Raw genomic sequence first — 14,827 nt, forward strand, 5'->3', positions numbered from 1 at the left:
TGTCAGACTTTCACCAGTTTGTTAGCTGCTCCACCGGAAAGAACATTACTGGAGCGTCCTGCAGGAAGCACATGGTGAGGACATTGAGGGGGTCACCCACTGCAGTACTGACTACCTGAACTTCTGCATGGACGTTGTAGTCCCCACCAGAACGGTACGCTGCTTCCCCAACAACAAGCCCTGGATCACCAGTAATGTCAAGGACATCTTGAACAGGTAGGAGAGGGCATTCAAGGATGGTGACAGAGATGAGCTGAAGCGCGTACAGGGGGAACTCAAGGTCTACCTAGAGAGGCGAAGGAGGACTACAGAAGGAAGGTAGAACAGAAGCTGCAGCACAACAACATGAGGGAGGTCTGGGATGGCACGAAAACCATCACAGGCAGCAAGAAGAAGCCACTCCAGCATGTCTTCAACCTGAGCCTGCAGCTGTGGAGGGTCCCAGTGCTCTGGAAGACTCAATGTCTCATCCTGGTTCCCAAGAAAAAACACCCCAGGGAGCCTGGTGACTTCAGACCAGTAGCACTGACATCACACATCATGAAGACCTTTGAACGGCTGCTGCTACATGTCCTCAGACCCCAGGTTCACCATACACAAGATCCACTGCGGTTGGGATACCAGGAGAAGGTGGCCGTGGAGGATGCCATCCTCATTATGCTCCACAGGACCTACTCACATCTGGACAAGGTGAGCGCCGCTGCTCCAGCGCCTTCGATACCATCCGGCCGCTCCTGCTGAGAGAAAAGCTGACAGAGATGAGGGTGGACCCACGCTTGGTGACATGGATTACGGACTACCTCACAGACAGTACGTCAGACTGAAGGGTCACATGTCAGACACTGTGGTCAGCAGCACCGGAGCACCACAGGGGACCGTGCTCTCTCCCATCCTCTTCACCTTGTACACATCTGACTTCCAGTATAACACCGGGCTCTGCCACATGCAGAAATACTCAGACGATACTGTGATAGTTGGCTGTATCAAGGATGGACAGGAGGAGGAGTACAGGAGCCTGGTAGAGGAATTTGTGAGGTGGCGCAGGACCAACCATCTGCAGCTGAACACCTCTAAGACCAAGGAGATGGTGGTGGACTTCAGAAGGAAGAAACCACATCTCCAGCCTGTGTCCATCGAGGGGGTCGATGCGGAGGTGGTCAGGATTTACAAATATCTGGGGCTGCAGCTGGATGACAAGCTGGACTGGACAGAAAATATGGACATTCTCCACAGGAAAGGGCAGAGCCATCTGTACTTCCTGAGAAGGCTGGGGTCCTTCCACAACTGCAAAAAACTGCTGCAGATGTTTTACCAGTTTGTGGTGGCCAGTGTCCTCTTTTATGCTGTAGTTTGCTGGGGAGGAAGCAGCAAGAGAGATGCCGGTTGACTGGACAGACTAGTAAGGAGAGCTGGCTCAGTGGTGGGCTCAGAGCTGGACTCTCTGGTGACAGTGGCAGAAAGAAGAACCCTGGACAAACTGCTGTCCATACTGGACAACGCCCACCACCCTCTGCACAACACCTTCATCGGGCAGAGGAGTGTGTTCAGTGGCAGACTGCTGTCCCAGCCCAGCTCCAACAACAGACTTAAAAACTCTTTCGTCCCCCTGGCCATCAGACTGTACAACAGCTCCTAGCCATGGCAGGGAGGACAGTAGACAAAATCTGTACTCTTTACATCCATCTGCACTCCATTTGCACTGTTTACTGTTATTTTACTGTGGCTACTGTGTTAAAAGTTATTTTAATTTTAATTTAATTTTAATATAGGTTTAATGTATGTTTCGTATGCTACTGGATACTTGAATTTCCCTCGGGATAAATAAAGTATCTATCTATCTATCTATCTCTCTATCTATCTGTACAGAATCCAGAAATCCCAAACTGAAGACATCACCAGACAGTTTAATGACTGATGTTTTTACATTTTATGACACAATTTTCTTTCTCCACAGCCCCACCTTCATTTACAGCAACGCCGCCACAGTATGTGGAGGCGAAGGAAGGGGGAAGCACTCTGCTTAGCTGCTCTGCCCAGGGAAATCCAAAACCAATGATCAGCTGGCTGAGGGAGGGGGAGGAGCTCGCAACCAACGCCAAGTATTCAGTAAGAATGATAATGAATAATGAGCATAATTCAGATTTATGATTGTGTACAAATATAGAAGCAGGGTTTGTGCACAGATGGTGTCATCCACTGAGCCCATCTGTACTGGAAGTATGTTATGGGCTGTATCTCAGTCAGGCTAATATCAGTTTGTTTTGTTGTTGTGCTGCAAAGAAAAAAAAATCACACTTTTTATGAGAAGATCTCTGTCAAGGGCTTCAGTCTAATAGTTGTGGTGCTGGGCTTTAGTTGATGATATGACAAAGGCCAAAAAACAAAAAAATGTGCTGTAGTGAGTTAACAGGTAAGAATACACTCTCAATTTGAGTATGTATTTGAGTATCTGTAAAAGTTGCAGACCTTTGACTGATTAATGATTGTAGCGGCAAGACTGTCAGTCAGGCTCTTCTCGCTTCTCGGTAAAAATGAACTCCACCTCGAATCACTATAACAAAGTTAAGAACAGCTACTGGCATCACACCTCACATTTTTGTGGCCCCTTTGTTGTCTGGTGATGCGTGATATTTATTCCTGTGGATAAATTCCCAAAAGAATGATTTCATGACAAGATATTTCTGGCATAGCCTTGGTGTGGTTTGATAGCAGCAAAATGTCTGAGCTACTTAAAACGTCAACAGTAAACATCAGGTTTGTGTTGTTGCTTGCACAGAATCAAAGACTGATAACTGGAGGGAGTACTTAAATTCAACAAGTTCTCATAGGTACTCGGGCGATTGTCAGGAGCCATTCTTGCAACATTAGGAATTAGAAGTAGGCAAGGGAGGTCAAGGTAAATTAAATCACAGCAGCTCATTACAAAATGAACTGCTGGAATGCTTTGAACATGTTGAACAGGTTGTTGATTATGCATAACAAGTACAGGAGCATTGAAGGGCATTTTATATACTGCTTGAAATTGTTTTTGGAAAGTATTGAAAGGTGGATGCCTCCTTCCTTTTTATGCATGCCTTCACATTCTCATATGTCAGTGAGACTGCAGTCTGCTGCAGGCGCTATCAACTCTTTACAGCTGTCTGTGTGATACAGGAAGTGACAGGCGCAGACATGAGTGTCTGTTAAGGGGCCTATTCCTCTTTCTCTTTCATTTTACCCTTTTTCCTCCACCGTCTTTCCCTCCAGTCAGTTCTTTTTAACACCATTCCCTCAGTAAACGATCATTCTGATGCATTATTAATCTCCTTCTTCTGCATCAATATTACATTAGTCCTAATATGAATGTTACACAAAAAATGAAAATTGTTAGTGAGAGCAAAACGGCACACATATCTAACTTCACCGTTAAATAAAAGGCAGTGCATTTATCAGCGTTCTTCATCCATTTGGCTGTTTCAAGTATATGCTCAAGTGAAAACATCAAACTTGGGTAAGCTCCTTCTTGTGGTGAAAAGAGAGGAAGCGAGCATGAGGGTATATTTGCTCACCCACATGCTCAGATCCATGGAGACGTCATGGAGAAAGGCAGGAATTTGACAGACAGGGTTAGAGAGTTCCTCCTCCAACCTTGTTCTCCTCTCTTTACTTTACTTTATTACTTTACTTATTTGCACAGGGGAAAAAAAGAACCACCAACAAAGATACTAAACAAAACAGTTGTGCAGGAGAGGACAGAAACCTAGGGTGGGATTGTAAGGGTCTTCTCCAAAGTTCACTCAAATCACAAGCAAAAAAAAGCTAGCAGGATAACAACAGCAGATTCCTGCTGTTTCAGAGCCTAATATCAGTCTCTCTGGATGTGTCAGTGAAGTGCATGTGACAGAAATTGAGATTCTGCCTTCATCTCATGCCTCACCTTATCTACTGCCTCTTCTTTCTTCTCCCCCTTTTCCCCTCATCTGCAGCTGACTTCCTCCCCCATATCCTCCTTTTTCTTTAATCTTCTCTCCCTCACCTTGGATTGAGTCCAGCACAGAAAGTATTGGAATGGACTGATGACCATTACATATCATCAGATCCTGTTAACTTTACTGTTGTAAGCAGTCTGCTACAATCACTACAGCATGTGCTGTCTGTTCTGTAGGAGTGTAATGATTTGATCCAGGGATATATTCAGTGCTACATAACATCCCAGGATTAAAAAAGGTGTTCAGACAGAATGTGAGGTGAATTCTAAAGGAGGCGTGATTGCACACAAAGTTAATGGTAATTTGCAAAATGATAGACACAAATTCGCCCAGGCTGTATGGGTAAGTTGAAACTAAAAAAAATGTATTTTACAAAAAGCAATGCAGTTGTGGGACAGGAAGTTGTCTTTAGCCTACCTGCTGTGGAAACTTGTTTGTAAGGCGGAAGATCATTATTGTACTTTCTGGAACCCCTGGCCTCCAGGATAACAGACAGAAACAAAAATAAAGGGATACTTGGCCCAATGTCATGTAAACTGTTGGAAAAAGTGCAGGTTGCTTATTTATTCATGTTTGCTAATGAGCGTTGACACAGGAACGTGATTTGTTCATTCCCATGAGGCGAAAATCCACTTTGCCTTCTGTCTGAACACAGCTATTCCATTTTGCCTTTACAGCTCTACATTTATGAATTGTATAAAAGAGTCAACAGCAATCAAATACATGATATTTCAGCGAGAGGCTTTTATTTTTAAACCATAACATGAGCCGCAAGTGACAGCTCAGTAAAAGTTACTGGTTTGTGAAGGAGGCTGAACAGAAAATCTGCCAAATCAGCCAGACTGTAGTTAGCACAAGCATTTAATTGAGACAATTTTAATCAGTTTTAATCGCTTCCAACTTTTTAAATCGATACAAATGGCTTCCCAAGCCTGAATCAGTGCCTCACAACACATCAGTGTTTAGTTTACACTTCTAGGTCTCAACACACCACACGTCATATGTTACAGCAGTGATGCACCAAGTGTTATCTTGTGATAGACAATCTGAGCTATGATGATTCCGTTTGCCAACAAAAGACTGACAGAAGTTAAATGTTGCTTGGGCTGATATACTAGTAGCATCTCTTGGCTATAAAACATTTGAAAGACGAAAGATGAATAGGAATAATTCTGCAGGCATAGCAGATTCCCCCCTCAGCTGCATGAATGGACAGACTACAGCTGTGTGTGACTTGAATGGACACAGCCTCTCGCAACCTGTTGCATAATTTATAAGGGTGTTTCTATTAGGTTTGGTTAATGTGTTTCTTCACCACTTATTGGTTCTCATCAGTGGCTGCACACAGGAACACGCAGCAATACTGAGTTAGACGTTTCCAAGGTTACAAGATGCAGGAATCAGAACTGGAGTTAATTAAAGCATGACCCATTCAAGATTTTTAAGTGTTTGATGTATGTTCTTTAGAGATGACTCTGATCAAAACTTACGTAGTATACTAAGTATATACTAACTATATAGTTTATATAAACTATTTTAATAAGTGTCTACTTGTTTAAAAGCCATTTTTCAAGCAAAAATTCCTTTTACAGTTCTATCTCCTCATATTGCCGCTTTTCCTTGTTTTAAATGACAGCGGCTGTCGCCTGGACAAAACTATTGAAAGATGCCATTGTGGGCTCGGGGACATTTCCCACTATTTTCTATCATTTGACAGACCAAGCAATTAAGTGATTATTCAAGAAAACAAAATGATGACGCTGTCACATTATTTTAATGTTTTGCGTCATCCATTTCTGCTGCGTGTAACCACAGGTACATGATGGCAGTCTAACAATCCTTGGCATCACTAGAGATGACAGAGGAGCGTACACATGCCGAGCCTACAGTGACCAGGGAGAAGTGCTCCACACCACCCGTCTGCTGGTTCAAGGTACTGTATCCTTACATTAAGCACGCTGTAGTGTAGCAAGACTGCTAGATGTAAGAGTTTATTCGTAAGTGTTGTTGACAAATATATTTGCACTAGATTATGAAATGAAAAAACATGTTTCCAACCCTTTTTACCTGCGGCCAAATATTGCATTTGCATTGCTTCTCTCTGGTATGCTGATGTGTGTAACATACCTTCTGAGTCGGTGTCAGTCAGTCAATAGCTCAGTCTGGGGCTTCTGTGTATTCATGCTCTTGTGCACAGCCATGTGTGCAACAGGATCTGTCTGTGAGGACGTCACTGTCAGTCTCCAGTCCATTAACCAGGCTCTCTACTAGACACAGATCAGATAGATGGTTGCGATGCCAGCTACTACTTCTCTCAGTCTCCTGATACAGCAGCGCGGGAGGCGAGTTAGTAGTGTGTATTTAACAAGTAGAGTTAACTTAAGGTCTGTTTTAATGCTTGACTTGTGTAGTAATTACTACACTACACTTACTCTCGTCTTTGTTCGCAGTATAGTAAATGTACAGTATGTGTACACTCACTGCAAACACACATTAAAAAATCATTGTGTTGTAACCAAGTGAACAGTGTAACCGCTGGTGCATGTGATGCAACTGCATTAAGTCTGCAGGCCTCCAATGGACCTGCCAATACTACCGTACCTGTTCTTTCAACCACAACACACTGCAGCAGCGGTGGTTCAAGTGTGGACTTCTTGCTTTCCATGTGAGAGGCAAAACAGGACAATACTACCTGTACATTCAGCTTCTGCATAGAAAAACACCTGATACTATAAAGCACACAATACAAGAGCCCTGAAATTAAAACTATGAACATTTACTGTGATACATTTGTTAACTGCAGTTGCCATATAGTCATACGTTGTAGCTATCACTTAATATTTCTTTGTGTATTGGACTAGCGTAGGCCAATCCCAACTGAGACACAGAGGGATAACATTTCAGTTATAAGACTTTTGAATAATTCAACCCATAAAAGTAGTTTTTATTGTAGAGTTGTCCACCCCTATTCACAGAGCTCTCACCTGCCAAATATCTCAGCCACGGCAATAGTCTTGTTAACCTCTGACATATAAATACCAGAATGACTCTACATGCACACAAACGTGTCACGTTGCACCTCATAAAACCGTATTTTAATGTATGAAACACTTTTAGCAAATCTACAGTTAGTTTGCGGTAAGAAAACCACAAAAATGAAGTGTACTGGAGTTGAGTTTGGTTGCATATTGGCATGAAAGGCGCTGTGAAATAAAATGCGGGGTATGATTAGGACTCATACCCAGAGCAATAACAAGCAGATATCTGAGGAGTCATGATTCTCACTCCCGTGATCTGTTTTTAATTGTTATGCGAGACGCCTGCACAGTGCCGTGAGTAGTCCCACCTGATGCATAAAGCTGCGCATGCTGAGAGGAAAATAACCAGAAGGCTTGTATCTGGGCCCACTCATAAAAGACAGCTTACCTTTCATGGCTTCTACTGTTTTATTGAGAGTTAAGAACAAACCTAGAGTACCTCAGGAGATGAAAAGGTTACAATGTGAAGCATGCATAAGTGTCAACACTGACTACTATTAAGGTTACAATAGCTGCCTGCTCACTGTATTTTACACCAGACTGTGTTGATATATTGTAAATAATAGACAGTGTGTGCTGTTTCTCACCCTGAGAGTAGGCCTGCATATGATTTCTTTATGATTTAATGCTACTTTTCATCCCTTTAATGGTCTTCTCTACTATTTGACAGATATCTGTTAGTTGTGATATCTGGTTGTAAATAATGAGTTGTACTTAACTTGAGGCAGCCATCTCTGGTACTTGGTTAAAGAATGTCAGGGCTAAAAATATCCCGGGGTGCACTGTGATTTTCAAAAGAAAAGCTCAATACATTAGAGTAGTAATCATCGATAGAATCAAATCTAATGTCATTTCATTGTAAATTTGTTTAATTTTTCTGACATTTTTAATGTGTTAAATAAAAGTATAATTAGTGATTAGGTAAATCCAAGATGATACTTGAAGCTCCTCCTTCAACTCCACTGAGCTTTTTAGTGCCTTTCAGTTCATTGTTTTGATTTTACGACCCACAACCTTACTGTTTTGGTTCATCACTTGTGAAAGGTGCTACATAAATAAAGTTTACTTACTTACGTACTCACCACCCTCAGACGCATGCAGGCAGTGCAGTGTTTGTGCATGTGTAATTAGGCAACTGTTTGCTAACAAATAGATGATGATATGTCCGTTTTGTGTCCCCCCCTCCCAAAAATTGCATCTTTAAATAGTTAAAATAGTAGACTGTTCTGTCACAGGTGCACAACACAAGATGCACTAAATCACTTGCGTCTTTTTCTCTCAGGGCCTCCATACATCGTCTCTCCACCAGAAAACGTCACTGTAAACATATCCCAGAATGCACTCTTCACCTGCCAAGCGGAGGCATATCCTGGCAACCTGACCTACACCTGGTACTGGGAAGAGGATAACGTCTACTTCAAGAAGTAAAGTTATGATCGAGTTCATGTCTGTGCTGTAGCTGCAGTAACTCTCTGTCTGGAAACATGTTAGTTAAGCACTTGAGTGAGGTTATGACTTAAAGGCCCTTTCTCAGAGGCATTTAAATCACCACCTTGCAGGCTGCATAAGGCTTTTACCCCGAAGCTTTTGGTGTGTGTGTGTGAGTGTGTGAGTGAGTGAGTGAGTGTGTGTGTGTGCGCCGGTGACCTGTCCTACTGCGGCCCTAGAGACAGTAAGCGAGGGCCTGGCGGGGGGTCTGTCTGGACAGTGCCAGCCGAGTTAGTGTGCTCTGATGACAATATCACATGACTTAGGCCTTGTGTCATCATATGCCTCTCATGCAGTGATGAGCTGAAGCGTAGCCAGTACCTCTGCGGGCTCCCAGAGCAGGTCTTTAGAGCCTGAGAGGGTTTTTTTTAGTGACAGACAGAACAAATGGGAAGGAAGAACAAGTGAATAGGACTTTGACTTGCAGTGAAAACTTTTTTTTCACAGAGGAAGTGAACTGAAGTGTCCAGTCCAATTTTAAACAGCTTTCATGGCATTAATCTTTTTTTCTTTTCTTTTCTTTTTTTTTTTTTTTACAATTCACTTGCTATAACTAGTTATTACTATGGCACTAGTAGTTTAAGAATTAGTAACTTATCTCATGTAGTTCACACATTGTAAAACAAATATTTGCGTATATAAGTATAGGAATGTATGTATTGTATTTAGCTTTTGTAAGGTCATCTCTCTAATTTCTTTCATTTTTTCTTTTTTATATTCAAATAGTTCTTTATCTGCTATTTTATACCTCTCTGTTTATGTGCTACTCTAACATGTTAATTTTGTCAATCAATAAAGTCTTATTGTATTTTGTATCTATAATAATAATAATAATAATAATAATAATACAATGTATTTATATAGCTTTTCAAGATTCTCAAAGACAAAGCTTCAAAAAAGATCATAAATAACTAAAAACACATCAAAGGCATGCATCTTATTTTCTTATGTTTTAACTAATGGGTTTTTACATTGTGTATAAACCATTATATAATGCATATTAATGGCTTTTAACTGATCTGTAAACCTTTGTTAATGATTTACTAGCTATTAATAAAGCCAGTAGTTAATAAGTAGTATAAATCCTTAATAAAAGGGGGTGATATTAGAAACCATTTTTTGAAAGACATATTGAGCTTCAATTCTGTTGCATTATGAAATGTTTAATTATGTCACTGTGTGGACAAGGACAGCAGCTCCATCATTAATGTGTTTCAATTCTAAACGGTGTCAAGAGGCTGTACCATTTGGCGATTATGGCAATTAGCAGATTTATTTGAATCTCCCTGCTCTGTACTGTCTGTTCTTTGGATCCCTCTCAGAGCCAGCTGCTGTTTGACTCTCTGCTGCTCTCCTATGGCGTCTTGGTGTAATTCAGCAAGAAAGAAAAAAATAGTGTGTGCCTTGTCCTGTTGGTGTAACACGGTCTGACAAAACGTCTCTGTCTTTTTGCAGTGATCTGAAGCTCCGAGTGCGCATTCTCATCGACGGCACCCTTATCATCTTCCGGGTCAAGCCGGAGGATGCTGGGAAATACACCTGCAGTCCGAGCAACAGCCTCGGTATCTCGCCCTCGGCGTCAGCCTACCTGACTGTTCAGTGTGAGTGTTACCGGGGCAACAAAGTGGAGGGGGAGGGGCGGGGAGATGGTACAGCGAGCTGTGTGAGAAGAAGGGAACAGCAGCAGCATTATGGAGGCTGCTTGTGTTGGAGGCTGCTGTATTATTTGGCAGCGCTGCTCTGCCGCTGTAACACAAAGTAACCTTCTTGAATTACAAGGTCAGATGTGACAAAGAGGGAGCACAGTTCGCCCCCTTGTCCTTTTGACTGAGCCTCTTTGACCATTTTCATATTCTGAGTGGATTTTAATCATAGAATCCTTATCTATTCCCACTGCAGCTTCATTCCTGTGCACAAAGATGGGGACAGGCTCGTCCTTAGACTCCATTTTTCCTCGTGTCTTTTGAATCTAGCGCCCCCCCCCAATGAAGTGGTGACCTTCCTTTTCCATCAGCTCTGACCGATGAGAGAGAAATGCCACTCATAGGCATCTGATGTTTCATCGTCGGCCCTTGTGTGTTGCTAATTTGCTCCCAAGTTGCTGCTGGTCATTGATTACTGTGCTACAGTATGAGAGAGAGCCGGGGGATTTGCAGCACTGCAGGCACTGATTTCAACACTGGCCTCAAATACAGCAGACTATGATTAAACCAGTGTCCTGTACGCTTCATGCAAAACATTCTCTAGGCCTGGATTCATCAAGCATCTCAGAATCACTAAAAGGAATTGTGCTGAAAGTTAACCTAGAAATATTAAAAAGTGTAAATGCAGAAAATAGCACCACTTTTTATGTGTATAGGCAAATAACTTCATTAAATCTCATTAAATTATTAAATATTCTATTTAGACTGTAAGAAAACATTGGCAAGCCCCTCCTCTGGCTTTAAGAATAAATGGAGTTTAAAAGTAAATTTAAATAGTGAGTCATTTGACTATACTACAGCCAACACCACATCCTCTTACAGCCTATAATAATGCCTGGCTAGCCTAATCTTCTCTTCTCCTAAATCCCCTTTCAACTGCATCTCTTTAATGTTCCTACAAGCAAAGAAAAAGTATTATTATTTCTGTAACGTCACCCAGTCTTGGGAAGTGCCCATAGTGAAATAAACATATCTCTGAAATAATATAGCCCTGCTATTATTTTAAAGAAAATAAATAATATTTTGCTAGTTTATAGGCCATATATTCTACCTGTTGTAATTAAGTAGAGATATACTTCATTTTGCAGGTGATATAGTCCCTTGTTCTTGTGCATTGTGGCAAAAAAATGCAATGAAAGTTTGATTTATGACTGTTAAATTTTTTTATTTCTGTTGCACAAGCCGTTTTTTCCATGTTCCAAAAAAAACCACATTTCTGACAGGAGATCATGTGTTCTGCTCTGCATCCTGCTCAATATCCGTTTAAAAAATTATTGTCAAAATGATTGTTTAATAAGCTTATTGTGGTCAAGGGTTCCCAAAACATCTCTCCTCTCGCAGAATATCTCTGCCTGAACGCCATTTGAACACAGGTTAGGACACCTCTGCAGAGATAGGAGATAAGCAGATAAAATGCTTTTACTTCTAGTCCTTTTGAAATGATTTTCTTTGCACATTATATTATGTCAAACAAATGACTCTGGCATCATTTATTATGTATCCAGCATCCCTAACACTGACCTTTCCTTCATGTCCAGACCCTGCCCGAGTGATCAACATGCCCCCGGTCATCTACGTCCCACGGAAACTGCCAGGCATCATCCGCTGCCCGGTGGACGCCAACCCACCTGTGACATCAGTGAAGTGGGAGAAAGATGGCTATCCTCTCAGAGTGGAGAAGGTTAGTTGGCCTCGGGGCTTCGTTTAGCCTCCCCTCTGTGTTACACCACTGCTACATTTACCTTGGATAAAACCAAACAGTATTTGGTTACACTTTATCCGGATAGTCCATCTACAGATAGTTTATAGAGTATTTCTAGGTTTGGTTAGGTTTAGGCGAAAAAAACATCTTGGTTAGTGTATGTTAAGGAATTATCATATACTCTATTGATAATCTGTTAAACAACTACACACAAAGTAAAACAGGTGAAATGGTACAAATACTGGGACTATCAAAATAAAATGTTACAAAATTTAATGTAAATGTTATTGGAGTTAGTAAATTGGTCCTAATTTCACAATAGGTACTGTATGACTGTTGTGATATATTTGGTGCATCAGCAGATAGAAAGGTGGCTCAGCCCAGCCTCACAGTAGATGTGATCAGATTTATGATGATGATAAAACTTTAGCAGATTTAACAGAAAATTCAGATTATAAAGGGGCATGCTGCTGCCTGAATGTGTCTAGCTTAAATTCCGCTAGTTTAATCTATTAACACTTCTCTTTTGTGGGAGGTTGAACAGCTAAATGAAAGAAAATGAAACGGAGCATTTTTGATTAATAGACCCGTGTGAACGTAAAAATATTTATTACGTTGTTAGACCGCCAGACAGCTTTGAAGGTAAGGACACTGCAACTTTTTTAAGTAGTAGTTTTATACTCTTCTGTGTGTTTTACTTGGATTACTGATATGACAGGAATTTTGAAAATGGTGGAAAAGCTGAGCGTCCAATCTCTAAACACATATATTGTTCATATTCATCAACCTGTGACGGTTCTACGCAATGCTAGCATCATGCAGGCAGAACAGTGGGCGTTAAAAGTTTTAAACAAACCTTTTCCTTTGTCAGTGGTGTAAAGTGCTGTACTTGAATACATTTCTGAGGTACTTGTACTTTACTTCAGTAATTCCATCATATGCTACTTTATTCTTCTACTCAACTACATTTATCTGACAACTAGTTACTTGTAAGATTTTCATCAGCTTGTGGCAAACAATGTCTTTTCAGATGTCTATGGGTTGTTAGCTGTTCCACCAAAGACATATTTCCCTTCTAAACTTCTCAGATGGTTTCATTTAAAAATATCTTTGTGGCCCAAAGAGGTAAAATTATCTACTATTTCACAAAAAAATTAACATTAGAGAAAAAGTCCTAAAAATGAATAAAAAAATTTGTGTAGCAGAAGTGTTTTTTCTTCTTTCCTCTTCCATTAATCATCTTATGACCCCTCAGATATATCTTGTGACACTTTGGATGGGCCCCACCCCCAGGTTGGGAACCACTAGAGCTGGAAATAGCTCCACCTCGGCCAGCTACAACAGTAAAAGGCTACTTACACATTAATGCAACAATATTAACATTAAAATAATGTCATCTATAATAACATGTCACTCATAGGGGTTGTGTTCTTCGGAACAAGTACTTTTAATTTTGATACTTTAAGTACATTTTGATGGTAATACTTTTGTACTTTTACTCAAGTATGATTTTTAAGACTTACTTGTAATTAAGTCTTTTTAATTAATTGACTGTCCTGTGCTCATTCACAGATATGTGTAAAGAAAGCAGTCATATTCAAACTTTGCCAGTGCCACTTGGATACAGTATATCTCTGCTTATCTCTATCTGTTTCTCTATCTAATCTGCTGTCAGTGAGGTAGTATTTTTGCGCTTCTGTCAAGGGCTGGATCTCAGACAAGCTCGCCTGCATCGCATAAGCATTCACTTCTCATTCACCTGATTTAAATGGATTTATTGTGGATTTTTGTTTTCTTGTGCAGTTCAAAAACATTTAGACGGGACCCTGACAGTTCAGGACAAACCCTGAAATCAAGCATATCAGATGCCCCCTTTATCTTGTAGTACCCCGGTTGGAGCCTGATGCCAGATGGAAGTATCCGGGTGGCAGAGGCCACTGAAGACTCCCTGGGCACCTACACCTGTGTGCCTTACAACGCCCTGGGTACCATGGGCATGTCCCCCCTGCCACTTTGGTGCTAAAGGTACATTGCTGCTCATGTTTGCGTCTGCTGTTCATTTTCTGCAGACTGATTTGTACCGGAGGTCTGCATGATGGTCTGTTGTGTTTCTCTAGGATCCCCCTTACTTTAATGTGAGGCCTGGGGGGGTACCGTCAGGAGGCTGGGAGAGAGCTAGTTATCCCTTGTGCTGCTTCTGGAGACCCTGATATACCAACCATCACCTGGAAAGGTGCATTAGACAAACATAACTATAACAAATACGTTATAAATCATCTTCTGCACTTGTTTTTACTTATGTGCTGAAATATTTGTTTGCTCACCACTATTTAACCATGTTGCTGTAATTTCCATTTCCATTGAAGGTGGGGAAGCCAAGCAAGAGTAAGCACAACATCCTACCCAGTGGCAGCTTACAGTTTCTGTCCCTCAGCAAGGAGGACCATGGAGAATGGGAGTGTGTAGCCACCAATGTGGTCACGAGCATCACTGCCAGCACGCGTATCCTAGTCATCGGTACAAACAATCTGCACAGTGCTCTCAGCTCACCAGAGCTTGCTCATGGTTATTTTGAGTTCATTGTGATCCCACCTTTCCATGTGGTTTGAGTGATTTGTATTACCTCATCCCTCAAACACCTTGCCTCTACTCAATTTCCCCTTGGGCAGCATTAAAATTTCATTAGATCTTATCTGTAATAGCTTAATTTAAAGCCTGAATCTGTAACTACAGTGTGGTATCCACCTCTCTGCTAAAACACTGTCGCTACCGCCTTTGTTGAGTTAGTGGACGAAGGACATCTTTGTACTCCTTAATTGATTGACTGAAGTGACGACAAAGCCAAGCATGGTTATGAAGTTTAAATAGGGCTATGAAGGTCCACATGCACAAAGGATTGTTAGTTAAATTATCTGTGTTTAAAAGTTG

General features: G+C 41.3%; 1 protein-coding gene across 1 annotated transcript; it reads left to right on the forward strand.

The window, feature by feature from the left end:
• Window positions 1–784: 784 nt before the first annotated feature.
• On the forward strand, window positions 785–14,416 carry LOC119916706 (protein turtle homolog B-like; the record flags this gene model as incomplete). The annotated part of the gene is made up of 8 exons (XM_038736697.1): window positions 785–1,382; window positions 1,955–2,106; window positions 5,784–5,901; window positions 8,289–8,430; window positions 9,950–10,095; window positions 11,736–11,878; window positions 13,785–13,915; window positions 14,334–14,416. Coding segments are annotated over exons 1-8 (1,513 nt in total), but the record flags the coding sequence as incomplete, so codon positions are not given.
• Window positions 14,417–14,827: the final 411 nt, after the last annotated feature.

Source organism: Micropterus salmoides, unplaced genomic scaffold (assembly GCF_014851395.1).
Source record: "Micropterus salmoides isolate LMB-PRFRI ecotype aquatic unplaced genomic scaffold, ASM1485139v1 Ms_hic_scaffold_2111, whole genome shotgun sequence".
Classification (NCBI taxonomy): Eukaryota; Metazoa; Chordata; class Actinopteri; order Centrarchiformes; family Centrarchidae; genus Micropterus; species Micropterus salmoides.